The sequence below is a fragment of the Terrapene carolina genome, unplaced genomic scaffold, assembly GCF_002925995.2.
Source record: "Terrapene carolina triunguis isolate 2854851 unplaced genomic scaffold, T_m_triunguis-2.0 Scaffold69, whole genome shotgun sequence".
Lineage (NCBI taxonomy): Eukaryota > Metazoa > Chordata > Testudines > Emydidae > Terrapene > Terrapene triunguis.
Genome location: NW_020664420.1, coordinates 8,912,907 through 8,938,840, shown reverse-complemented (window position 1 = coordinate 8,938,840; position 25,934 = coordinate 8,912,907). Strand labels below are relative to the sequence as shown.

General features: G+C 41.4%; 1 protein-coding gene across 2 annotated transcripts in view; it reads left to right on the top strand.

Moving 5' to 3' along the window:
- DYM (dymeclin) overlaps nt 1–25,682 on the top strand; it is a 337,094-nt gene extending 311,412 nt beyond the window's left edge. For both annotated transcript variants that reach the window (XM_024204114.2, XM_024204113.2), the window contains one exon: nt 24,915–25,682. In XM_024204114.2, the coding sequence (XP_024059882.1) occupies nt 24,915–25,064 (150 nt within the window). In that variant the 3' untranslated portion in view covers nt 25,065–25,682. The remainder of the gene's footprint in view (nt 1–24,914) is intronic.
- Nucleotides 25,683–25,934: the final 252 nt, after the last annotated feature.

Sequence of the window (25,934 nt, the reverse complement as noted above, 5' to 3'; positions counted from 1 at the left end):
GCATAACTAATCCTCCCAGTGTCCAGATAAGGTAAATAGTATCTTCCCCATTTTACAGATGGGGAATCCGAAGTACAGAGAATTTAAGTTATTTGACTAAGGCCACAGAAGGGAGTCAGTGTCAGCTGGCATTATAACTCCTGGAGTTCCTAGCTCTGTATTCTAAGCTTAAAACACGCTGCACTCTCCAAGGTGCATTCTGGTATTCATGCACCTTGCTTACAGCCAGGGTTTAAATGGTAAATACTTAATATGGAAAACTTTCCTTTTTTAATGTATCCACCCTGTTTATATCAAGTATATTGTACTTGAGGTTCAAACTGAAGCATCCCTTCAGTTTGAACCTCACGTACAATATACCTTAGATCCCAGCACATCAATGCAGGATTATATCATGATAAAGTGCAAAATGAATCAGATGGGCAAAATTTTCCTTTGAAGTGAAGAATTTCTCCTATGGTTACTAGAGCAATAGAAGATGCAGGGAAAATGAGTTCTGACATTTGGGCGAAGAGCAAGCATATAATATTTCTCTGACTTGCCTGGTTTCCTTTTTTAATATTTTGTTATTCATCAGTGAAATTGTGCTCTTCCTTGTAAACTCTAGAACCTATAGCATTTTTCTCCCTGTTACTGTGACATCTGTTTGTGAGGGTGTAGCTAATCAACTGCAGACTCCACTGCTAATCTAAGCCTGCAAGCCACTTGAAAAGTTAGCCAGTATTTTGTAATGAAGGCCCGAAGTTATTATTTGAGCTATTTTTTTCTTTTATCTTCCCTTCAGGGGTCATCAGATTGGCAATATTTTTTTTACAAGCTCAGGCTTTGGACTTTTAAAAGTTAAATCTCTACATGTCAAGCTACGTGAATTTCCTGTAAAAATGTTTGAGTTGTGAATCAATTTGTAATAATATAAAAATGAACAAACATTCAATTTAGCTCTGTTTTGAAAGATGTTTTTTAAATATATTGTCATATCTAAAAACATACCACAGCTTGCCTAGCATGTTGAAGAGTTCGAGTTACTTTGCAGACAGATCTGATCTTTACTGTTAATGTTGTGCTGTAAAATGATCACATATACTAGTTATGATAACTTTAAAAAAGAAAAGCACCCTGAGAGGGTTTACTTAGATTAAAACCAGAAACTCCAAAATGCTAGAGATTGCTCAACTTTGCAAGCAACGTAGCTGGTCAATTCCTTTGAAAATTTTCCCTAGTCTCTCTCTCTTGCCAAAATATATCCATACTTGAATTATTTATTTTCTGTACTTATATTTCTCCACTTAAAATACATAAATAAAATAAAAATCTAAACTCGTTTTAAATACAAAGTTGCTTTTAGGGCTTGGCTTTAAAATGTATAAACAATAAAGACAGTTAAAAGCCATATACCAGTGTGTGTTTTATACAATCGTGTTTCCAGCTCAGTGGCTTAAAGCATAATATAGGAGGTGTACTATAGCCGTTTCATTTTTTAAGGGGATACCACATGTTGATGAAGTACTATCATGTTGTGCTTCAGTAAGAGTTCTAAATGGAATCTGGCAGTTCCAATGTTTGCATGGTGCTATTTGGCTCAGCAGTGATAAGCAATAGACTGTCTGGCTCCTTCAAGGAGTCTTTCAGTAATGTCTGAGCACTCGACAGTTCCGAAACCCTCTGGCTGACTTTCCCCTGTGGACCGTTCATTTATCAGGAAATGAAATTGGTTACAGGATTTCTCACGTTGCCAAACCTCACTGACGAAATCTGGTTTGTTCCTAATTTCAGAAGTAGCAAGAACACATTAACTGTTTACTCTTGTTAGGTTCTTTATGACTTTGCTAAGAAGACTCCATATCCTTTTTAACTTTAAATATTGTATGCGGTTGCTGACATGCATTCTCACTATATAAACTTATTGAAGATAGTGAGCTTGATAATTTGAACCCTTACATTCAGGTTTGTTCCTTTGCGTTATAGTTAGAAATGATATTCAACCAATTCTCAGTTTTATCATACCTGAATGCTTTTAACTTGTGATTCAGAGTGATGGCAAGTTAAGCATATTCTTCATGTCACGGATCAACTTGTGCAGAAAGTAGAAGGAACAAAATTGAAAGAAGCATGCATTTGAAAAACACAGATAATGTTTTGTTGTTTACCGGGAAGTTTAAGTTTTAAAGTAGATAATCTAGTTTACGTGATCTTGGCCAGAACTGGACCAGATCTTTTTTTTTTTTTTTTTTTAATTATTCTGATGTACTGACCATGAAAAGTATAAACAGGATATAGTCATCTTTGCATGCACTTTACTTTTAACTTTGGATTTTACTTTTATTTACAAACCATTTGCCCCCTACTGGCTACAAACAATTTTTTAAAGGTATTTGGGGTATCATGATCTTTTATTATGGTATATAGTTTCCATAGATTATACTAAACCTGTAAAATCAGATATACATATATAAATTCAAGTTAATTGATGAAATAAAATTAAAGTACATCTTTTACTGGGAAATATCACATTATACTCAGATTTAAGGGTTGCTCTGCAGTTTATGTAGCACTTCTGTGTGGCACTTACTGCTGCTGTGAACATAAATCTATAATCTGGCAGATCGCAGTGAGGAGGGAGAGTCATTGATACAAAACGTACCCGGAACAATGTTGCAACTATCTAGGAGACAGCATCTGTCTCTCAAGACTATGAAGGCTTTGTCTGCTAAACAGCTAAGTGAGCGGTTGTCATTCTTCTGTTGCAATACTGTTTTTGTGTTTGAGCACAGATAGAGGAATGATCACCAACAAGTTGTCTGGTGGTCAGAGCTGAGTCCTGTTTCCCCCGTCACCCAAATCATTTCAGTTTGTGTAACAGAATATTACAATAGGAGCATTTCTATTGTGACATCAATGTGTTCTAATGCAGTCTAGAGCTGTATCCTCGTATGTGTGGAATTAACAGGCCCAGAGGTAAAGCACAGTGCACATATGGTAATTATTATGATTGGAAGTGGTTCCCGCATTAATTGATGGCAGTAGCAACTAAAACCAGCCTTATTTAATTTTCATCTGTTCTTATGACAAGACAGGATCCGTTGCAGTCTTATCATTATAGCTTTTTCTCTTTTTCATTAAGAATGGGGCACAGGGAAAATATTTTAGGGTTCTTTTTGCTCAGCCTTTGTCAGTGTTTTGGATCCTTCTTTCATTAACAAATTGTTATTGAAAAGAGCTACCCAGCAACCTGCTGTAGAGAATTGGATGTCTCATCTACCACCTACTGAGATTGACATGTCCTTGGCTGGTTCCAACTAGTGGCCTTGCTCACAGTCTGGACCCTGCAGGGACAAGCCGTTGCAAAAGAGAATAAATGAATGACTCTGTCTCATCAAGTGAAGCCGTGTCACTGATGTAATTGAGAATCATAAAAATCATACATTTTCAAAGCTGTGTCTGAGGCTAAAATTGTACTTACAAGTCTTACAAAGGTAGCCATTTTGTTTTTATTATGATTGTATAAAAAAAACGTTCCTGCTAACAAGCAACATTCTTAAAACACATACACAGTGTAGAGAACATGTGACTGAAAAGTTCAAACAGAGACTTCGTTCATCTTTTTTTCCCCCTAGATACTCAAGGCAGAAAGTAAATAAAAGCCCTAAGTGCTTGCATTTGGCATCCTTCCTGTTACAAATGAAAGAATTAATGGTGAAAGGTGCCCCAGAAAACAAATGTCATTAGTCTTTCACCCATGGGTTCCTACATTCAAATACAGACTTGCCTCACAAGTGGAAAAATATTTGGTGGGCTCATAATGATTCCAGATGGATAGCTGCCATCATAAAACCACCATAGACCTTATCACTGCCTTAATGCCTGCAAAATATTAGGCAGTTGAGAATGGACAGGTCCAGGGGCAGTAGGTTATAGTAATGTAAGTATATTAAGATGAATACAGTATGCATAGACATTATGGGCAAGATCTTCAAAGGCAAGGGTAACACTTCCATGGGCTTCAGTGGAAGTCAGTTAGGCTGACAGTGAGTGATTTTGCAAATCCCACCTTGTATATATCTTGATTGCCTCCTTCTGCCCTACCCTTCATAAGCTGCTTGTATATTCTTTGGGGGCAGGGACAGTGTATTTCCTATTCAAAGACATCACTTTGCACATTGTAGGAGTTACTGGTATGCAAATAAATAAATTTGATCTGATTGGCAGTCCTTGATCCAGAGGCCAAAGACTGGAGTGGGATAGGTTGTTGCACAAAAGCATTGAGGTGCATTGGCAGAGCAGGGTTTCAGGTGACACTTCAGGGCTGAGATGTGTCACTTTTATTCCAGAACAGTGTGTCTACACGGGGGATTTATTCCAGGATTGCTACATTATCCTGGAATAGCCGTGTAAGTCAGTTCCCTCCAGACAGACATGGTCTAAGTGTATCTTTTGGCATCACTGTTGATGCTTCACACGCTACCTGTGGAAGCACAAAATACAGGCACTCAGACACTGCCGTGATGAGTGCAGTATAAAAGCCTATATAGAATTGAATAGAAAAAATAGTGCAAATGAACTAACCTGTGATTGGCCCATAAAAACAAATTCTAACTTTTCAAATAATATTACAACTTTTTACAGTGTTCCACATCCAGTGGCCAAACTATTTGCTTGATTCTGGAGCTTTTTGTGATACTGGAGTTGGAGCTGGGAGTGTTTACAGTTTTGCTGTGCCCCTTGGTACATTGGCTGTTACTGTAGCTGCTAATTTCCAATATATTAAAACTAGTAGAGCTGTGCCAATGGTCCATCTAATCCAGTGTCCTCTCTTGGACAGTGATCAGTACCAGACACATCAGAGGAAAGAGTAGAACTCCCATAATGAGCAATCATGCAACAATTTGCCCGTGGAGGATCTTACCTCCTCACGACTAGGCAGTTAACATTGGGCTTATGTTCTCAAATGTAAGGGGTGCTATAAAAATGCAAAATCAATATTGTGAAAATTTCCATGTATCAAAACTTGATTATTTAAATAATAATAATAATAATTAATAATGAATAATGCATAGCTTATCCTGTGGTGAGCCTAGCAATAATTGTCCTGCCACTGGAAGAGTCATTTCATCGGTTCTCCCTCCCTCAATCAAAAGGTAGCAAGCTTAGCCTTGAGAAGGGAAGGTTCAGTGTCTAATGACTCCTTCAGTTGAGTGTCATTGACTGGCTCCAGAGGGACTCTTCATCCAGTTCTTATCCATAAGGAAGAAGGCTACACTGCGGGGGTGTAAAGTGAGGGGATGTGGAGGGAAGGCTTGATCCGCAGGACTGTCAGGGACATTGTCAGGGTGGAGGTGGAGGGACGTTTTCATATTTCCACCTACTAAGGTTTGTTTTCCTTCCTATTGAAGAACAGCCACTGATTGAGCAGTCCTAGCAAAAGCCAAGGCTTTGTGTTTGTTCTTAAGCTGTCATGATGAATGTGCGACCCGACCTTAAAATTAGATATTTTGAAAACCTTGTGGAGGAAGGGGCAGCCCATTAAATACGAATTCCCGTCTTTAAAGGGAGTTTGAATGACCAAGAGAAATAAAGCAAATGTTTCTCTTTCTCTCTTTACACAAGCTACAGTCTAGACTAGACTTCTCATTGTAGTATGAAGTGCCACAACAAGATCATCTGGAAATGAGTAAGGCAATAGAAAATCTGATTTTCTTGGCAGGCCTTGGGATGGCATAGCTTGTAAGTCAGTCTACCTTGTCTGGCATTGATGCAGTTTAAAAAAAAACAACAACTACTAGTTTAAGTAGGTCCTAAAAGTTCCTTCAACGCTGCAAAAAGATAGGAAGGTCTGACTTCATAGAAATGCAGTGACGAGCAAAAAACCTGATATACTACACACAAAGCATAGCATAGTGTGTGGCCCATTGCAATTTAGTGTCTCTTGGTTATCTGGCACCAGTTGTATTAGATACGTTGCTTTGGTTAGGCATTGACTTAAAGAAACTGATGCAAAAACAAAAAAGATACTGTAAGATACAGGACAAAAGAAAACACAAAGGTAAATGATTTGAGATCAGAGGACTTTGTTCAAACAGGAAAATGGAGCATGAACAACTCCCAAGTATTCATAAAATTGCTCTGACTTTGCAGGCCATTTAACCCCCGTGTCATTTAAACCATGTTTATTTTTAAGGATGATTCAAATATTTTTAAGAGTGCATAAAAGGAATGTCACTATCCAGGACTTCAAAGCTCCTCTGGCTTTGCAACAAATTGTCAATAATCCAAAACTATCAGGCTAAACAAGCCCAGAACACCCTGTCCCTTACAAGCACTGTGGGGGAGAGCCTCTCTCTTACAAATCTTGGAGCCACACAGTTGAGGAAGGTGACATCTCCCATGGATCCCTTCTTCTCATGACACTTTTCTCTATCGAGCTAAGCTAGTTCACCGTGCACTGTGCAGCCTCCCTTAGCTACACACCCAATTAGTGTAGTGAAAAGCCCTGTGCCAAATGCACTGCGCATGCATGACATGTTATTTCCAAAGGACTTGTAACTCGGGTCAAATCAAAGGAAAATTTCACAAGAATACTCAAAGGCATTTCCTTTCAGTGAGGGCTACCTCCTTACCATGTGTTAGCTTTTTATCCTCAGCTTTTCGGGTTGGAGAGCTTTTAAAAAAAGTCTCATTTTTAATAATAATTTATATTATTGTATATTATTATAATAAAGTAGGTGTTTTCTTTTCAGTCTTGTATTTAAAAATGGCTGAAACACTTTTTTCCAGACTTCAAAAAATAATATTAATAATTGGGCCGAGGCCAAGTCTGGAAAACTTTAGCCCAGAAGCTGCAAGATTCAGAAAGTTACGAGCAACTGAATACAAGGTTAGAATGGAAACTATCATGCAACCCTAACTGCCATTCACTAACTCTCCTGCTATGACATTTTTAATGTTAAAAATGCCTTCTATATCAGTCTTTTAAATTAAACTTCCAATAACATTTGGCATATTGAAGAATATAATGTACCGAACAGAGCTGCCTGGACTGACAGATGGGCTAGATAATGGAGTAGAAGATAAGACTTTTTCTGTGATTAGACACATTTTCACTCCAGTGTTTGTTTAAATTAGGAAGCCTAAAATAAAGTTGAGATATGGCTTATGATTTCTAGGCAAGACTACAACTTTTGTTGCAGTTTTGGTTTATGTTTAACCACTAAGAACAATACAAATATCTTTCCTCTGAATGCTTAAGTAGAGATAAATTTTAGAATATTTACAGTAACCACCCAAAAATGAAAATAAGGAACAAATGTGCTTTGTTGACTGATAGTTGCTTCAACGGCATTCCAATCCCATATAAAATTATTAAATTTTATAACTTTCAGTACAAGTTGCAAATGCTTTTATCAAGCTGATTTTGTTCTTTTTTAGAAAGATTGTTTTTGTTGTTTTTTTTTTTTTTTTTTAAGCCAGCTATGGGGTTCACTTTTTCAACTATTCCAGCAGTAGTAATAAAGATTCTGTAATTAGAATTTAGGGGGCAGTTTGTTTAGTGCTCCAGAACTCTCCTCTAGCTATGCAATGGAGCTGGGGTGAAGTGCTTGTAGTGAACTTTGAATCTATGTGAATTTAGCCTGTGGTTAAGGTCCATACGTTTGAAGCGTCAGCCCGTGGTGCAGGTTTGCAAACAGGAGCTGAGGTCCTTGATCATGTTCACATACTTCTCCCTTGTCCCAACAAAGTCTATGAATTCTGATGGCCCAAATAGCCAGTTTCTGTCCCTCTGTCTTTGAGTCAGGTGGCAGTCTCATTGTTTTTAGGAGTGACAGCTGCTGCATTCCACAATCCATCAAAGTTCTACTGGTGGAGTAAGCAGGGAAACACTATGAGTTTCATTGGATGTATCCCCAGATTCCTACTAACACGCCTGCTAAAGAATCTATGGGAGTTCGCTTGCCACAGCAAGAGTTTAAGCTAAGACGTGCTGTGTCTGTTCCAGCTCAGCAAAGATCCAGATGTTGCAGAGGGAATGTTTCCCAAGTCTTGTTGCTGTAAGGTGCAGACTACCCCTCTACAGAGCCACTTTTTATGGGTAGGGTAATGGCGCTCATCTCACTGAAGAGCCTGCTGCGAAGGTACAGTCAACTGGCATACCCAAAGACCAAGGCAGGCAATCTCCTGGCCAAAGAACAGGGCAAGTGGAGAGGGAGCCCAGCCGTCAAATTTGATCTCTTATTCAAGGTGAGAAGGGCGAAACCCTGGTGGCTGATGTAGTCCCAAGCCCTGTGGACCAAACAACTGGGTACTGTTCATGAACTCCTCACTAACTGATCTCATTACAGTTTGTTTGCAATGTTTGCCACCGTGTCAGTCCCAGGATATTACAGAGCCAAGGTGGGAGAGGTAGTGTCTTTTATTGGACTTTTATCTTCTGTTGGTGAGAGGGACAACAAAAGTTGGTCCAATAAAAGATACTAGCTCACCCACCTTATCTCTCATTAGGGTTTGCACAGCTCTGTTCTTCAATGCTAACAGCAGCAAAAACTAGTTGTTGTCAGCAAGGTAGCAGACGTGACTTGCATACACACAGAGAGCAGTTTTGTGGCGTAATAAAGGACCATAGTAATTCTTTTACCAAAACTGCCCTTTAAAAATCAGCAGCAGTAGGGGACAGCATCCTATGAACCGCTTCCCTCATGCCATAGACATAACATCTCTAGGATAGGGGACACGTGGACTCTTAACTCAGCGTGAGTGGATATAGAGAAATTCCATCCATAGTGAAGCAAAACAGAAGGCCCAAATTGTTCCCATGCATTATTACAATGTGAAAAGAGCCTTTCTGTTTCCAGTGAAACCTTCACGGAGAGTGAGGCTATTGTGTCAATAAAAAATAGCTTCCCTATAAGCTTCCACTATATAAACCACTAAGTATGGGGAGATACAATGGAGAGCAATTCACTTGTAAGAGTGACCCAGTCACCAACTCAAGACCCTCCTGTACTCTGCTACTCACAAATGATGCAGTCACCCAAACACAGATAAGTTTAAATGCCCTCCACCCTAAGCTAATGCATATTCTCCCTGTCTGTCTCTCTCTCTCTGGTTTACTCTCTCACCCAAAGTCTCTTTTCCACTGTGTATTACAGTTGCAGAGGCTTTGCTGTCATTACACTTCTATATTTTTCTTCTGAATAAAAATTAATTCGATTTCCTACATTTTAGTGGGGGGCTGCTTATCTCAGAGCACGATGCTCTGTTTGCTGAGCCTCTAGTTCAGAAGGGAGTATGTCAGTCATAGTGTACATTTTCCAGTTCACAAAGATTACAGAGCCAAAGGTCTGCAGACTGAATAGGGATGTTAGTCAGCATGTCCTGAACTTAAGACAGATAAGGGTCCACTTCCTAGGCTGCCCTGATCAGAAAGTTAACAGTTGGTGACAGTAAGTCTGTCTCTGTTCTTAAGTAATTGTTATCATTTTGTAATATTTACAGGTCTGGCTCCCTCAGATTAAAATGTAGAAAATCAAAAAGAACTTCTTCCTTCAGAAACATACACCACTGCTTTCTCCTAGACACATTTTTTTTTTTTTTAGGGGGAGGGTGTTGCAGGCTTGGCACGCCATGCAGGTGCAATACTTAGGGGGTGGGGGTGGGGGAAGAGGATATCAGTTCTGTCTTCATCTCTGTGGGCTACTACTATGTAAAAGTAAAACTACAAAATGAGTTGCACGGAGCCCTGTGATGCAGAAGTAAATCTGCTATAAAAGTCAGCAATAAAAAGACAAATGTTCAACTTGGCTCTGGCATGGTGGGGTGGGGACAGAGATTGTATTTCTCCACTCAGTGCGTGAAACCAAGATTAGTGGGGGTTTGGGACCTGGATGGAGTGACATCAGGGATAGTTGCCCAAAGCAACGTCGTTTGGCTGATTGAACCTTGTGGATACTGTCATAGCTTTACACCAACTTCCAGTGAAAGCACATCTGGGACCTCGTCACTAGAAAACTATGCAAACTGAATCACTGTGCTCCTCCTCTTGCCACCCTCTAGGACTTGGGAACATTACAACTTTTACACAGCTAAAAAGAAAAAATTGCAAAAGTCTGTTTTAACCTCCTAGACTTTTATTTTTCGGGAAGCTCATCTACTGAGTCCCTGGAGTTTGATGTCCATTTTATTCCCTGCCTCTGTGGGTGAAACAGGAAGCCTCCATAACTAAATCCTGGGATAATGGGGAAGTCTCAGAAAAAAATCATAGGACTGGAAGGGACCTCGGGAGGTCATCTAGTCCAGTCCCCTGCACTCAGGGCAGGACTAATATTATCTAGACCATCCCTGACTGTTTATCTAACATGTTTCTCTAACATGCTTTTAAAAATCTCCAATGATGGAGATTCCACAACCTCCCTAGGCAGTTTATTCCTGTGATTAACCACCCTGACAGTTAGGAAGTTTTTCCTAATGTCCAACCCAAACCTCCCTTGCTGCAATTTAAATGGTAACTTTCAAAAGAAAACTCCTTAACTGTGTTATCTAAAGTGTAGTTTGTACTCCCAACTCCCTTTACCCCTTCCATTTCGTTACGGGCACCAGTCAGAAATAGGGGAAAGAAACACCAGAGGTTTCACAGGTGACCGGTGACTCTTCTTCGTAATAAACAAAAAATACACAATTTAATAGGAGGACAACAAAAATTTCCTCTTTTTTCCTCCCTAGAGAAAACTACTGCAGCCATAACAGTACCCAGAAAAAGAATTTGAAAACACAATAATGCTCCAAATTGTCATGTTTGTAAATAATGCTCTAATAATGAGCCAGATCGGAATTTGCATTCCTACCTCCCGGCACATCTGAAGCACGTGTCAGGAGCAGTAATGCATGCCCTGTTCTGGCTTATTGCTTAAACATAAAATGTTGGTCATGTTCTTGAAGCTTAATTGTTTCTTTTGTTGCTATGGAATGTAATAAACAAGCAGTATGATTATTTTATATTGCTGATCAGAACTCCCTGGTTCAGTCCCAGTCTGAATTTTATTTGCACAGTTGGTGGATTACAGTATCTGGGAGGGGGAAGAGAGAGGAGGGTCGGTCAGCTTGTAATGAGGGCTTTTATCTGATTTTGCTCTTGTAGTAGAACATCACTCTTGTTATGGGGGAGCACTAGATTAGGGGCTTGTCTGTTAACCTGGGTGGAGCAAGTTTAGAAGATGGTATCTCTAGCACAAAATATGTCCACAGTAAACAACATTCCTTCTGTTTTATACCATTCATCTTTCAAAATCAAAATAGCAGTGAAAGCGTCATCACTTTGCTGTTGTGGCTTTGAAGATACAAGTACAGTAGCTCTCTTTATATGAAGTTTATTTCCTATATTTTCACTAACGTGTGGATGGCTATAAAATTTATGTACAGGACATTGCAGTACATCCTCTTGTCTGAATGAATAACTAAATATAATGAGTGAATTCATTATTCAGCTGTTTCTGGCTCTCAGAACCTTGTTGTCTGTGTTTTACAGTTAGAGACCCCTTTAAAACTTTTTGCGATTATTTTTCTAGACAGTTTAATTTTTCATAGGTAAGATTTATAACAAATCTGCTTAACAAGAGATAAAAGCATGTGATTAACTTTTGAGAAGATAATTGGCACGTTACTGTCTCTGACAAGACAATTGGAATATCTTTGTCATTGTTTGTAATATTGCATATTTTATGAGAGGTACAGAGTGAAGACGTGGCTGTAATTTTATCCATGGTACTCTACTGATATAGCCCAGAGTGCATAGTTCTGTATATTGCTGGTGCCATTCTGTGCACATGTCCTCCAAGAACAGTATCCCCTGCTGAGGCATATACAATAGCTGTCTAGATTTTTTTCCAGAATGCACTGATACACAAGTGTGGCTGGTGTAAGTGCAGATGCAGAGACACAGTTGAGACGTGGGTGTGTTGTGGAAAGCTGCTGTGGAGACACGATTCAGTTCTGTTTCCAGGCCAGATGAGTTTCATGCGCTCATTGCCAAAAACATGTCTGTATTTGTAGTCTAGACAGAGTTTAATTGGATGGTGCTTCCTTCACCGTCCATTGGGACCGTTCCTAGATCAGCAAGAGAGACTGCTGCAGGGAGACCCAGGGCAGTGCTCATTTTCCAAAAAACCCAAGGGGGCTATGTCCTAACACCCAGCGATGAGGAGGACAGACCCAGAAACTGAGCTCAGTAGTAGTAACCACGCAAAGATTAAAACATTAAATTTGGGACAAAGTGAAAGCACTCCCACAAGACTTGCTTTAACCCTTTCCTTTGTGGTGTCAGTTGCAACCTTCAAAGAGCATTTACCTGTTTATAAACTGTCATAATTTGAACTTCAAAGTTCATGTTGTTGTACAAGGCTTGGACTGGATTAGCTTTTTCTTCCTATGTACTAATAGGTAATTTGTTTGGGCCACTCCCTTTATTGACCAAGAGTGTAGTCTGAGGGTGATATGTTGTGCCTTCCCCCCCTTCTCTCCAGGTGCTTCCACACCTCCTGCTGGCCTGGGGAGGGAGAGATCACATTTCTGTTGCAGCTTTGTGCCTTTTTAAATTGTCGTTAAAGGAGAAAGATGTTCACTTGCTTTAATGGCCATAAAATTGTGTCAGAAATCTACCTTAATTTACACTCGATGCTCAAGTCCCTTAGGATTGAATGTGGTATCAATGTTGCAATATGGTCCCAGCCCATTTTTTCATCTGTTATATTGGACATTTGTTGCATGTTAGCATTGCACTTTGTCTGTCTATCTTAGGTATTTATATGGCTCCCATCATCATACTGGATCTAAGTGCCTCATAATCTTTAATGCAATTATCCTCACAACACTCGTCTGAGGTAGGAAAGTCCTCTTGTCTCCATATTACAGATTGGAACTGAGACAGACACACACTAAGTAACTTCCCCAAGGTTACACAGGAAGTTTGCTGTGAAACTGGGAATTGAAACCAGGAATCTTGAGTCCCAAGGAAGCCCCTAAATGTGTAAATCTGTGTTGTGTATTCTGCACTCATTTGCCAAGTCAAATTCCCATTAATGTCAATGCAAGCTCCAAACACAGAATACACAATAGAAAATCTACTGTGTGAGGAGTCAAAAGAAGATTTTTGCCCTGAGTTATATAGGTAAGTTCTTGGATTCAAAGCCAATCTTATTATCTCTGACATGCTCCTCTATAAATGTGCTCCTTCTGAAACCAAGCAGAAATATACCTGTATAAGCACAGAAGCACACCCTGTGTAAGACCCTGGAAACCTCTGGAAAATCCTGAACAATCCAATATTCCTTTTGTTTTTGTATTTGCCCATTGTATAAACATTAGCACTGCACAGGTGAAACTATGGATCTGAGGACACTCTTAGCTTTGTCCAAGGCACTGAACTACAGTTACAGATTCGCCTGTGCTACTAATAACAGTGTTGATCCACTGTGCTCAGGAACCCCAATCCCACTTTATATAAACCCACGTGTAACACCAACAGACCCCGGTCATCGAGTGGTGGGATTGAACCAGGGACCTCTGGCACTTAGTGCATGAGCCTCTACCACATGAGCTAAAAGCCATATGGCTGGTAGCTAAGGCTGTAGAGCAGACTCATTTTATCTCTCTCTCAGTGGTCTCACTAGATGGGACAGAACACCACACCCAGGAGATATGTGGGTTACACACAGCAATTTTTTTTTTTCCTGTTTCTGGCAGTGTGATCTAGTTGCAATTTGAATTCAGAACAAATCCCGTTGGTACTCCAGGTCTAGACCTTTGAGGAGTTTTTCCCCTCTTTACCCAGCCAGCTTTGTGCACTTGGGATTCGTGATTTCCTTAAGTCGATTTCTTTGTTTTGAGTTTAGATGTAACATATTTGAAAGGGAGCAGGTTTTAAACATGATCTGTTTACAAAAGCCAGAGATGAAAGACTTAGAAATCACTTCTTTTTTTTTAAGATACAAGATTAATTTTGAACCATGTAAAATCACAGTAATTTCTAGCCTGTATTATGTTATTTGGCTTCCATTTTAATTCCTATTAGACAACCCTACACCTTGATCAGGGCTGGTCTTAAAACACATTTGTACTCAGAACAGTAAAGTTATGATAGGACTGTACTTCCTGTGTATTCTGCAGAACACACAGGTCCTCTGGTTATACAGTAAACTGCATGGAATTCACTTAATGTAACTAGAACACGTTAAAACACTTGAAGGATGGGACTGACTTAAGGTGAAATCCTGGCCTTATAACTTCAATAGGGCCAGGGTTTCACTCTTAGAGCAGGTCTACACTTAAAACACTGCAGCAGATGAAGACACTACTGCGCCAACAGGAGAGCTTCTCCCCTCGGCGTAGTTAATCCACTCACGTCACTTGCAGATTTAAACTAGTGTAAATGGTGTAGTCTCTGTAACTTGAAGAGTTTAAATCATGATTTGAGGACTTCAGTAACTCAGCCAGAGGTTATGGGTCTATTACAGGAGTGGGCGAGTGAGGTTCTGTGGCCTGCAACGTGCAGGAAGTCAGACTAGATTATCGTGATGGTCCCTTCTGACCTTAAAGTCTACGAGTCTGAGATGCAGTAGCTATGTTGATGGACGAACGGGCAAGTCTGAAGGCCTGATTCTATAGCCTTACGCAGGCTCAGCTCTTCCTGACTTTAGTCTGGGTTGTGTCTGAATAAGATTTGCAGAGTTTGTAAACCAGGAGCCATATTTTTGTACTCCTGATCAAGTTACAAATATCAACATCTTGTCTGTATATTTGACAGTAAATCTATAGTTGCTTATGTGATATAAAACAGTTCAAATTTATAATCAGAATAGTTTCTCCAAACACACTGCTGTTTCATTGTTGTGAAAAGCTTTACCCAGCATTCTACAGCTGTGTGAGTTTTGAATGAAGAGCAAGAAGTTTGAGCTGTAAACTCATTTACCTTTTCCTTAACACTGACAAAAATAGCATTTACTCATTACGAAATGTGCGTTCTTTGCAAATCCCTAGTTAGGAAGCAATATATGTCCATTTCATGTCAATAAAGGTTATCTCTGTTAGTCCAATAGGCTCATCTCCATTTGTGCGGTAGGAAAGCTGATGATTTGCAGTGATATATTATAATGCCAGTGAGAAACAGGTCTAGGGATTATTCTGTTTTTCAGTTTTTAATTTCCCAAATTCAAAAACATCCAAAGGATTTTACTTCTCTGTCTGAGTAGTCTAACAGTTATTGTGCCTAATGATATCACAAATGCTCCAGCAGAGTCAGAAGCTGGAACCATTTTATATAATTTTGTCGGTAGTTTGCGTGCTTGTTTATTCAGTGGGTTTAAAAAATCCCCTGACTTATTTCCCAGGGTTTCAGTCTTGAAAACTTTTCTCAGCACTCTTATATGCTGTCATGAAGCTATTCATTATCACCACCACTGTATTCTCCCCATTACAGGATAAAGATTACATGTGTATCTTCAGGAAAACCTATTATGGACCCAAAGAGATCTTGCAATGGCTGACAATATTTTTCTTCCTCTTTGTGGCTGTGGTTCTTCTTTTACAATCCACTGATTTCCATTCTTCGGGTATTTACACCTCTCTTTCAGGCTTATCATCTTCTAACATGTCAACCTTATTCCTACTGTAGCTGCTTCTTCAACATTTAGCTCAGAGGTGGGCAAACTACGGCCGGGCCACATCCAGCCCACGGGACTGTCCTGCCTGGCCCTTGAGCTCCCGGCTGGGGAGGCTAGCCCCCGGCCCCTCCCCTGCTGTTTCCCCTACCCCACAGCCTCAGCTCGCCATGCCGCCAGCGCTCTGGGTGGCAGCGCTGCGAGCTCCTGCCGGGCAGCACGGTGGCATGGCTCTCTCCAGCCGGGCAGCGCGGCTGCCAGACATGCTGCTCTGAGCAGCATGGTATGGGGGCGGGGAGCAGGAGGGCTGGATAAGGGGCAGGGAGTCCCAGGGGGCAGTCAGGGGACAGGGAGCAGGGGGTGGTTGGATGGGGCGGAGGTTCGGGGGGGGAGGGGGACGGTCAGGGGACAGGGAGCGGTTGGATAGGCGTGGGAGTCCCGGGGGGGCCTGTCAAGGGGCGGGGGTGTGGATAGGGGTTGGGGCAGTAGGGCTAGGGAGCAGGGGGAGTTGGATAGGTGGTGGGGTTCCGGGGGGGCGGTTAGGGGCAGGGGGTCCCAGGAGGGGGCGGACAGGGAGCGGGGGGGTTGGATGGGTTGGAGGTTCTGAGGGGGGTAGTCAGGGGGCAGGAAGTGGGAGGGGGCAGATAGCAGGTGGGGGGGCCAGGCTGTTTGGGGAGGCACAGCCTTCCCTACCCGCCCCTCCATACAGTTTGGGAACCCAATGTGGCCCTCAGACAAAAAGTTTACTCACCCATGACTTAGCTGAACAGTTGGCCGTAGCAATCATTTGTCATTTGGTATATTCCTGTGCAGCTGCAGGAAGGATCGTATCAGTGACCTAAACTTATTGAAACATTTTGTCTCTTCAGATTGTAAATTCTTCAGGGCAGGGAGTGTTGTACCTGGATTTGTAAAGGGCTGTGTAAATTTACATGTTTTATTAGAACTAATAGTAAATATGTGGCATAATTACAGTCACTTCACTTAAGATGAGCATGGGTTACCTGGACAATTGACTTACCCCACAAAAATACCATTTTCCCAAACTGATTTTCTATACAGTCCATGCTATTGTTCAAACTGTATAAAATATTTAACCCAGGCATACGTTTTCCAAGCCTTCCCTTTTTTTCACTCTTCAGTTTCCCTTTGTTCCTCATTCTCTAGACAAACTTCCCACTTGCAGCTTCCCTCCCTCCGTGATCATCCCCACCCAGCCCACACACAGAGATCCTTGCATAAAATCTACAAATCTTGCTTTGCCTAGTACATTTCCTGTGGCTTCCTCTGTCTCTCGCAACAGTTTTTCATAGTTGGTATCTATTCTGTAAATCTGAAAAAAATATTCTGAGGAAGACGTGGTGCACACCACATAGACACTTAACTGAACCACGTCAGATAGACTCTCTGTCAGCAGCAAAAAGAGAAGTGATGCAAATATTGCTGATGGAACCAAAGAGAGAGGAACAGGATGGCCTCCCCACTTTCAGGGATATAGTCTGGTATCCTAAAACAGCAGATGAGAAATGTCCTTCCAGAAATTATGGAAAACCAGACACCTCCTAAGCACATAGTCTTCTTATACATCCCAGGGAATGGGTGTAAAGTACAGCTGCTGCATCACTTTGACTGGTCAGCTATTAGTTTGGCACAAATTGAGACTGTTGGGATAAAGTCTTGGAAAAGACCTCTTAGGTTTTTCTGAGCTGTTTAGCTGGTGGTCTTGTGCAGATGAAATCTTTAACACCTTGTATATTGGCATATTTGTGGGGGACTGACATGCTATAAGAATAGATAAGCCTCTATTTCGTTCCAGTACATTAATTAGCCATGTAAGGATAAATTTTCATTGTGATGCATATAACATTAGCAGTAAGGCTTCACTATCATGCTGAATCTTTAGCTAATTCTTTTTGCTAGCTTTGATGAACTGCTAATGCAGAGTCTGATCACACAGCTGCTCCCCACACAGATCTCCTATTAGCAGAGGCAATATCAAGCCTGTAATTTGACAGTATGCCACAGGGCTGCTAAATGAAACTAAGGGTACAATTTTCAAAAGCACCTATGTCCCATATTCAAACTGATTTAAAAGTTTCAGTCTCCCTGAAAGTCAACCGGAGTTTGGCTACTAAGTGCCTAAGTCTCTTTTTAAAATGGGACTTAAGTCATTTAGGTGCTTTTGAAAACATTAACCTAGGAGCCTGCATCTCTTGCAGTTTCTCTCTAGAAACAATATACATATACAATATTTGAGAAAAGGAAGGGTCTCCAATGTCATGTAGGTAACCCCATACTTTGATACTCTGCTTTTCCCCTATTACTGCCCCAGTCCATTTGACTGGGCCAGCTTTTCATCCAAAGCAATACCTAGGCTACTATGAGACCACTTATACTAATCTACTCAGTCTTAGACCAATTCCATCTGCCATAGCCATTATGTTTTGTTTCTTAATGGAGATCATCCACTGACATGACATTGAGTCCTAAATCATAACTTTTATTTTTTTTTCAAATGTACTGAGGCGGTATTGAATTTTAAATGGCATTAGCCCCTCTGGAGCTATGCCGGGGTAGTCGGCTACTCGTGATGCTATCTTTCTCATCTTTAGGTGCAGGGGAAAAATGTCGTTGAACTTTTGTGGTAGCAAAGTTATTGCAGTTTATACATCTACATCTGTTCTTTGGACTTCCTGTGGTTTTTCATCGAGTCGTATGATAGCTCAGACAGTCTGTAGCTCCTGGTCTGTCTAGTTATACCGCTGCTCCAACCACTAAATCTGACTTCTGCTTTTTCTAGCAGAAGAAAGCAAGATAGGCCACTGTGGTAGGTTGATTCATCTGAGCTGATAAACTTGCTGTCTGCATTGAAGGCTGCAGTTGAAATTCTAGCATTACCTCGGCCTTTAAAATTCAAAGCAACTGAATGTCTTTATGATTGTTTCTGTTTTAAACTAGCTTGGGTTTATTGGATTGTCTTTGCTTAATGAGGTAGTGGCTACCTACAAATGCATAGAATGCACAGACCTGTTTAGGTCAGGACGGTAAGTTCAAAGACTAATAGCAAAGGGGCAGGTGAATAATAATTTGTGTGTGTGTTCTACATGCTTTCTCTTAGTCGAAGGGTGTAGCTGTTATCCAGCTGAGAGAAAGCACAAGTGAATAGAGCTCAGGAGAAAGAACGAGGTACTGGTTTGTCCCTGGACAAGATTTTCAAAAGTTATTAGTGATTTTGGATGCATCCATTTTTGGGGGCACAAATTGAAGTGTCCTAAACTCAGCACCTGATTTTCAGAAAGCCCTGAGCATCCACCCTCTGGAAATCAGGGCCCTTTGAAGTAATTCATCTTGGGTATCCAGAAATTGAACCATGCAAAATCAATAGCCATTTTTTAAAAATCTTGGCCTCCATGTTTGTTTTTCCAGTATTCAGCCAGATTAAACAGAACACAGAAGAAAATAGTTTCCCAGATAGTCTGAATAGCAGTATGTGGAATTTTGTTGACTGTTGTACAAATCTCTGTGTGTGTCTGTTGTTACGCTAGCGAATTTGTGTTTCTCATGAGTGTTCTAAAACACTTGTAACATGAGGTAGTTTTACAGCTCTCCTGGAACGCTGGTTTAGTACTGTCTCTCATATCTATACTCCACTTGTCAAAGGCCCCAGTTCATCCATTTGGAAGTAGTACATGTAAAAATAAATTGCACACGGTTGCATTTAAACATGATTTGACTGTACTTTGAACTACAGTATGTCAAAATTGTTAAAAATTTATATCAACTGTCTGACCTTTTAGGGGATACTTAATCCCTGCTGTCATTTTAAACTGTTCTTAAATCAATCTAGTGAGTCAGGAGCAGCTCGTGTAAGAGAAGTCTTTACCTTAATAATCATAAATGTTCGATAAACACCCCCGACTCTTTTAAATAGAGCAATACAGGATTATTTTTCTTCCTTAAATATAAATATAAAAAGGTGCTAGAATGGTAAATCTGGAGATTGGAGACCTTTGTTATCCACAGAACTAGGACAGCGTGGACAGTCCCCACCCTGGCCCTCCAGCATGCCTCAGGATTGAACTGGAGGGGCCTCCATTAGGAACAAGATGGCTCAGTCTCCACACGCGTTCAGTTCTTGGCCTCTTTGTTGAAACTGCCAGAAAGGGTGTCAGTTATGGTAGCTTTCTGTGCACGACGTGGATTCTTTTTCACATTAGGCCACCAATTAGTTTGACACAGTCCACTAAACTGCCATGGATAATTATACTTTCCTTACAGAGGATGGATTTGAATTAGTGAGCTAGAAGTGAAAAGCTCCATATCTCATCATCAACCCAGTGAGCCATCCAGTGTCAACTGCTTAGGTATTTAATCAAAGTCTGATCATATCTGTCATTACTTGTACTCATTTTATGAAGACATAACGAAAATTGCATGCCATAACTGCAAACCGTAGAGACACTGACATAAAACATAGATATCTAAAAATCTCATTATTGACATCTAAATTTTCAAGCCAAACCTGAAAAGTTTTCAAGAAAAAAGTTCAGCATGACAGTGAGACAAATTTGATTGCAATGGGTTATAATTTTAATCCTTAAATTGATTATTTAATTGTTACAGTCGATGACAGCACTGATCAGTTTGAAGAAAGTGTTGATGAGAAAATCAGCACAACTATTGGCAGAAAAATTTAACACCATCAAGAATATTCTACACTTTCCTTTCAACTGAGAGAAAGTGGTATAGGGAGAGCTGAACATCTCAGGCCTTGTTGTTGATATTTCTTAAGCCATGACTTGTGGGGGGGAATATATTTATATAGTTTTGTTTACCTCAGTAGCAGCATTTATAATATTTTCTGTTTTTATCCTTTCATTCCAAAGGATCCTAAACCACTTTAATAACATACATACTCAACACTGAAGCCCAACCACCTCTGGCATGGCAGATGGCAGCTATTTAAGGACTTGTGTATACTAGGAAATTTAATCATGCTTTAAATATGAGTTTTAAGCATTGAGTTAGCTGGTGCAAAACTGAACATGATTTGGCTTTGTCTACACTGACCACAAAATCAGGAAATAATTAGGGTGTGTGATCACTGCCTAATCAGAGTGTCATGGCCTGCGACTAGAGATGACTTGGCCGCGTCTGGTTGGTCACACTCCACCTCGGCCAGTGTCCATGCATTGGGTGTGTGAGTGCTGCTTAATTAGAGTCCCAGACACCTTGTCTACCTGGGAGCTCTTCTGATCTTCCAGCTGTTCAACCAACCCATTCATCCCACAAGCATTCCAGGAGGGAGTGGGAGGGAGAAAGCCACTTCACAGGTATTCAGAGAGGGAGAGGAGACAAAAGAGGGGGAGAGTGTAACAGACCTTTTGAGCATACAGGCTATACATAGCATACAGATCACTGGTGCTCCTACAACATCCATCACAGAGGAAGAAACAAAGCAGCCCTTCCCAGAGACCTTTGGCAGAGGATTGCAAAGTACCTCCATGAAAGTTTCCTTGAGATCTCTATGGAGGATTCACGGAACATTCCAGTGCACATAAACTAACTGCTCTGCGTGGCTCCCTCTGCCTAACTCTAGAGGGGAATGAAAAGCAGATCGCAACTCCACCTCTCTTGGTTGTTTCACTACCTCTTCTACCACAAGTAAAAAAGAGCAAATCAACTGATGTGTTCGGCTGCTTCGGGGCTTCCATCCCTGTAATTTCAAAGCAAACTGCATACTTACCAGAGGTTCCTTTCCCTGCATCAGGCTCACCCATGCTCAACTGTTGGGCCTGGCTGAACTGCAGTGGGGTCAAAAACATGTCCTGGCTCATTGCGCAGCTGGATTTCCTGGTCATGTGTCTCCCATGCTCCTCCTCCTCTTCCACCTCCTTCTCATCGCTGTTCACAGCGGGGGTCTGAGACTCGGGCTCTTCCAAAGTATCCATGGCACTTTGCAGTGGTGGTGCGGTCTCCACCAAGGATGGCATGCAGCTCTTTGTAAAAGCAGCAAGTTCGTGGCTCCTCACCAGATCAATTGTTGGCCTCCATGGCCTTCTGGTACATCTGCCACAGCTCCTTGGCTTTCACAGGGCCCTGCTGCTGGTCCCTGTTGTAGCCCTTCTCCTGCATCCCCCAAGCAATCTGCTCATAGATGTCCACGATTATATGGCTGAATCAGAGCTGTGCCTGCACAGCCTCTTCTCCCCACAGGCATAGGAGATCCGATATGTCTTGCCTACTCCAGGCAGCAGCACATCTGGAGCACGTAGCCGACATGGTCAGCTGGGCGGTTGCACTGAACAGTGGAGAGAGCTGCTAGGTGCGCTTGCCAAGCTGGGCAACCAGGAAAAGGAATTCCAAAAATGCACGGAGTTGTAACAAGGAGGGGCAGCTTCCTGTGTACCTGACCCCTGCGCAGCGGAGTTCACAACAATACCAGAGCAGTCAGTTTGGGACATTATAGGACAGCTTCTGCAGGCCAGTAATAGTCAACATATGTAACACAGGGTCTACCCTGACGCTACGTCGACCTAATTACATCAACCCTGACTCTACACACTCAAGGAGGTGGTGTTGTTAAGTCGGTGCAGCAGGGCACTTACATCGGTGTGAGTGAAATTTAAGTGTAGAAACATTCACAGCTAAGTTGACGTAAGCTGCCTTGCGTTGACCTAACCATGTAGCATAGACCAGGCCTTAGTCTCTCTGTGGCTCGATTCCCCATCTGCAAAATGGGGATAATACTGTCCAGCTAACACGGGTATTGGGGAGAAAAATATGCCAGAGACTGTGGGGCACTCAGCTACTCAGTAATGGGGGCCGTATAAGTACCGAAGATAGCTCTGTCTTAGGCCTTATCGCTACTAGGAACAGAACCAAACTAGTTAGAACTGTAGCTCTCTCCATCCTGATCCCAGTGTCAGCAGAGCCATAGTGTGCCAGTCTAGAAGAGGGTGTCAGCACATTCTGACAAAGAGCAGCGCACAGCAAGGTGTGATTGGCATTGCTTTGAATATACTAAACCTGACACATTAGACAAGCCCAAGGGCATGGCTCTGAGTGGAGCTACGGGAGGGCTGTTCGCTTTTCTGTCCATCTACAAAATGTTCCTAATACAACACGCTTCAAGCCAGAGGCCAGACTAATTTGTGACTTGTTGGAATCACAGTATCGGATGGCGCTGCTTGCATCAAACTCCTATATTACATTCACAGAGATGACAACACAGGGAAATATCTGAAATAATAATTTCCATGTTTTTGTTGCTCCCTAGAGCACAAATAAACAAGATGAATAAATGTAAATAAACCTGAAAGCCAAGTGGCCAAGAGAACTCCATTCAATAGAGAGAAATTCCGATGGGAAGAGACTGTTGGACCAACACAAGGAAGCACTGACAGTCTGAGCTAGAGAAAGGTGATAAGGTATCCCTTCATTATTAATGGGCAAAGAGGCTTCTAAGCCATTGTCATACTTGTTCTAATCATGTTGCACCATGGCAGTTTATTCTTAGCCTTAGCCACATCCTTATAAATAATGAAATGGGCCATGTTTTATCTTACCCCAATGATTACTGTAATGTGGCTTTTATCTGCATCCCTGCCAGGCTGTTGACACGGGCAACATTTAGAAGCAGATAAAATGAATGAATTGCACCATATAAAAATAGGGTCAGCTCTTCCAAAAAAAAAAAAAACGTGCTTATTGATAGTCAACTAATAGCTGCCTTGTTAGGAACTGTATGTGCTGGCTTTCTGGTGGGCTGACTTCCTGTGCTGTACATTACACTATAGGAGAGAAGAGATACTGGAGACTGGACACAGGCTAACTGAGGACAGGCTGCATGGCACATCCATGCTATGTTAATTCTGGAAAGTGTCTTACCCGCAGATGGTACAGCAGAGCACCAGACATTGTGGAAATGATTGCATGCAGTGTAGTTGTAGCTATGTGGTCCCAGGATATCAGAGAGACAAGGTGGGTGAGGTAATATCTTATACTGGACCAACTTCTTTGGTGAGAGAAACAAGCTTTCGAGCCACACACAGCTCTTCTTCAAGTCTAGGAAAGGTAGTCTGAGCATCACAGCTAAATGCAAGATGGTAACAGGCCGCTCTACCTTGAATGGCCCCTTAGAATATGTCCTAACTACTTATGCTAAATAATCTGTTCCAACTTGCGTTTACTGTGACTCTGAGTACCTTTCCCAGACCTGAAGAAGAGCTGTGTGTGGCTCAAAAGCTTTCTCTCACCAGCAGAAGTTAGTCCAATAACAGATATTACCTCACCTACCTTGTCTCTCTAATTGTGGAAATGATACAGTTTGGCCAGTAATTTGGGGGAGGAGGAGTTAACTGTGTATAAGGATAACAAGGTAATAAGGCACTCAGATGGGAATAGTGTGAGAACTTAGATTATAGAATGGAATACATATTTAATGCATTTCATCTGAAGGCCTCAAATGGCTTTACAAACAATTTAATTGAGCCTCACAGCAGCCCTGTGAGATGGATTAGTACTAGTCTCGCTTTAAAGATGGGGAAACTGAGGCACGGGAAATTAATGACTTGCCCAAAGCCGTAAAGTGAGTTAGTGGCAAAGCTAGGAATAATGTCCAGGAGTCCAGGCACCCAGCCCCTCTAATCTAATCCCACTTCTTTCCTCAGCCCACACTTCCTGGAAGGAGAGAGCTAGCTTCTGTACTGGAGACATCTGTGTATAGAACAATCTTTAAAAATTGGAGAAATAAGTCAGTTTATCATAACATTCCTGAAAACAAATCATAAAATGTCATACACATTCCTAGGGCCTGTCCAAATGAGTCTCTTCCAAAGGAGCTATGGACCGTAATAGCATAATTCATTTTTATATTGACTGAAATAGCCAGGTCTCCATGTGCATGGACAGCAGTGTTGACGTGGGGCTTCTGTATCTTACAGTTTTCTTTTTCACAACTTTTCATGTTTATAAGGTTCCATCTGCTTAGCGTTAGTTAATGGCCCATCTCGTGTGTGACTCCTGGAGATCTACTGAAGCAACCAGAGCGAGGTGCGTAACCAACAGCAAAGGGCTGAATACAGCACGTGTCAATGTAGCATACGTTGCTGGTCTCTTTATCCTCCTTGTTAAATGTATTTTCCTTTCAGGTCTGATGGTTCAGTTCCCTTAGAGCTCTTTTTATCACCACACCTTACTTGAGCTCTTATGCAGTCTACAGGTTTACAAATTGATGCAAACCCTCACTCAACAGACTTTTGTTTCTTATTGCAGAAATTCCCAGAACTGAAGTTTAAGTATGTGGAGGAGGAGCAGCCTGAGGAGTTCTTCATCCCCTATGTCTGGTCCCTGGTGTACAATTCTGCTGTGGCCCTGTACTGGAACCCACAGGACATCCAGCTTTTTACGATGGACTCTGGCTGAGGGAGAGGCAGCTAAACAGCAGAGCCAGCTCTGCTCTGTCTTATCACAGGCGAAGAAACTCGAAACTGCGTGTGAATATGTGACCCCTCCCAGCGTGCGTCCTCTAAACCTGAAGCTTAGTGAGAATGACGCTTGCTACTATTGTACAGAGCGACTTTGACATTTTGGTCCCAGACTGCAGCAGACACACTGGAAGCAGATTGTGGTGTGGGAGAGAAACTGACACGCTTGGTTGCAATTTATTTCTATTTCGTAAAACCTAGAGCTTATCCAATGAAAATGAGGCCTTAGACGTGCAGTGTGATGTTACCACCACCAAGAAAACTGATAGCTTTTAAAACTAAAACGGGGAAAAGAGAAAATAGAGGGTGTAAGTTGATTTGGAAGTGGCATTTATATTTTTATTACCTTTGACTTCTTTGAGTCCAAGTCTTTGAACACTATCATTTTCTACAATGGACTGTTCATCTCACCAGTACCATATCTCCTCTCATGGCCATTTATTTTGGTGACGTTGTAATGTCTACAATCTCTAAAATATCCATATTAATGCCATCTGAGTGAGCTAGGCTGCATTTTAATCAAATGATGTTTCCAGACAGAGAAGATACTGTGGAGTGGGGGGGAGGGGGAAGGGTTTTCAACTGGAAGACTTTTCTTTTGAAGAGCTATCAAAACACTTTTGATGGTTAATACTCTTTATGGGGCTTGAATCACTAGCTTCCAAAGGAAAGTCCCTCACAGACTCACATTATGGTACTTCTGTACAAAAGCTTTTCCTGGAAATTGACCACATAAACAAATCTCCAGAGCAAAGTGTTTAAGTTTGTAAAAGTAGAGCTATGCCACATAAAAAGTTTGTGCGCTTTC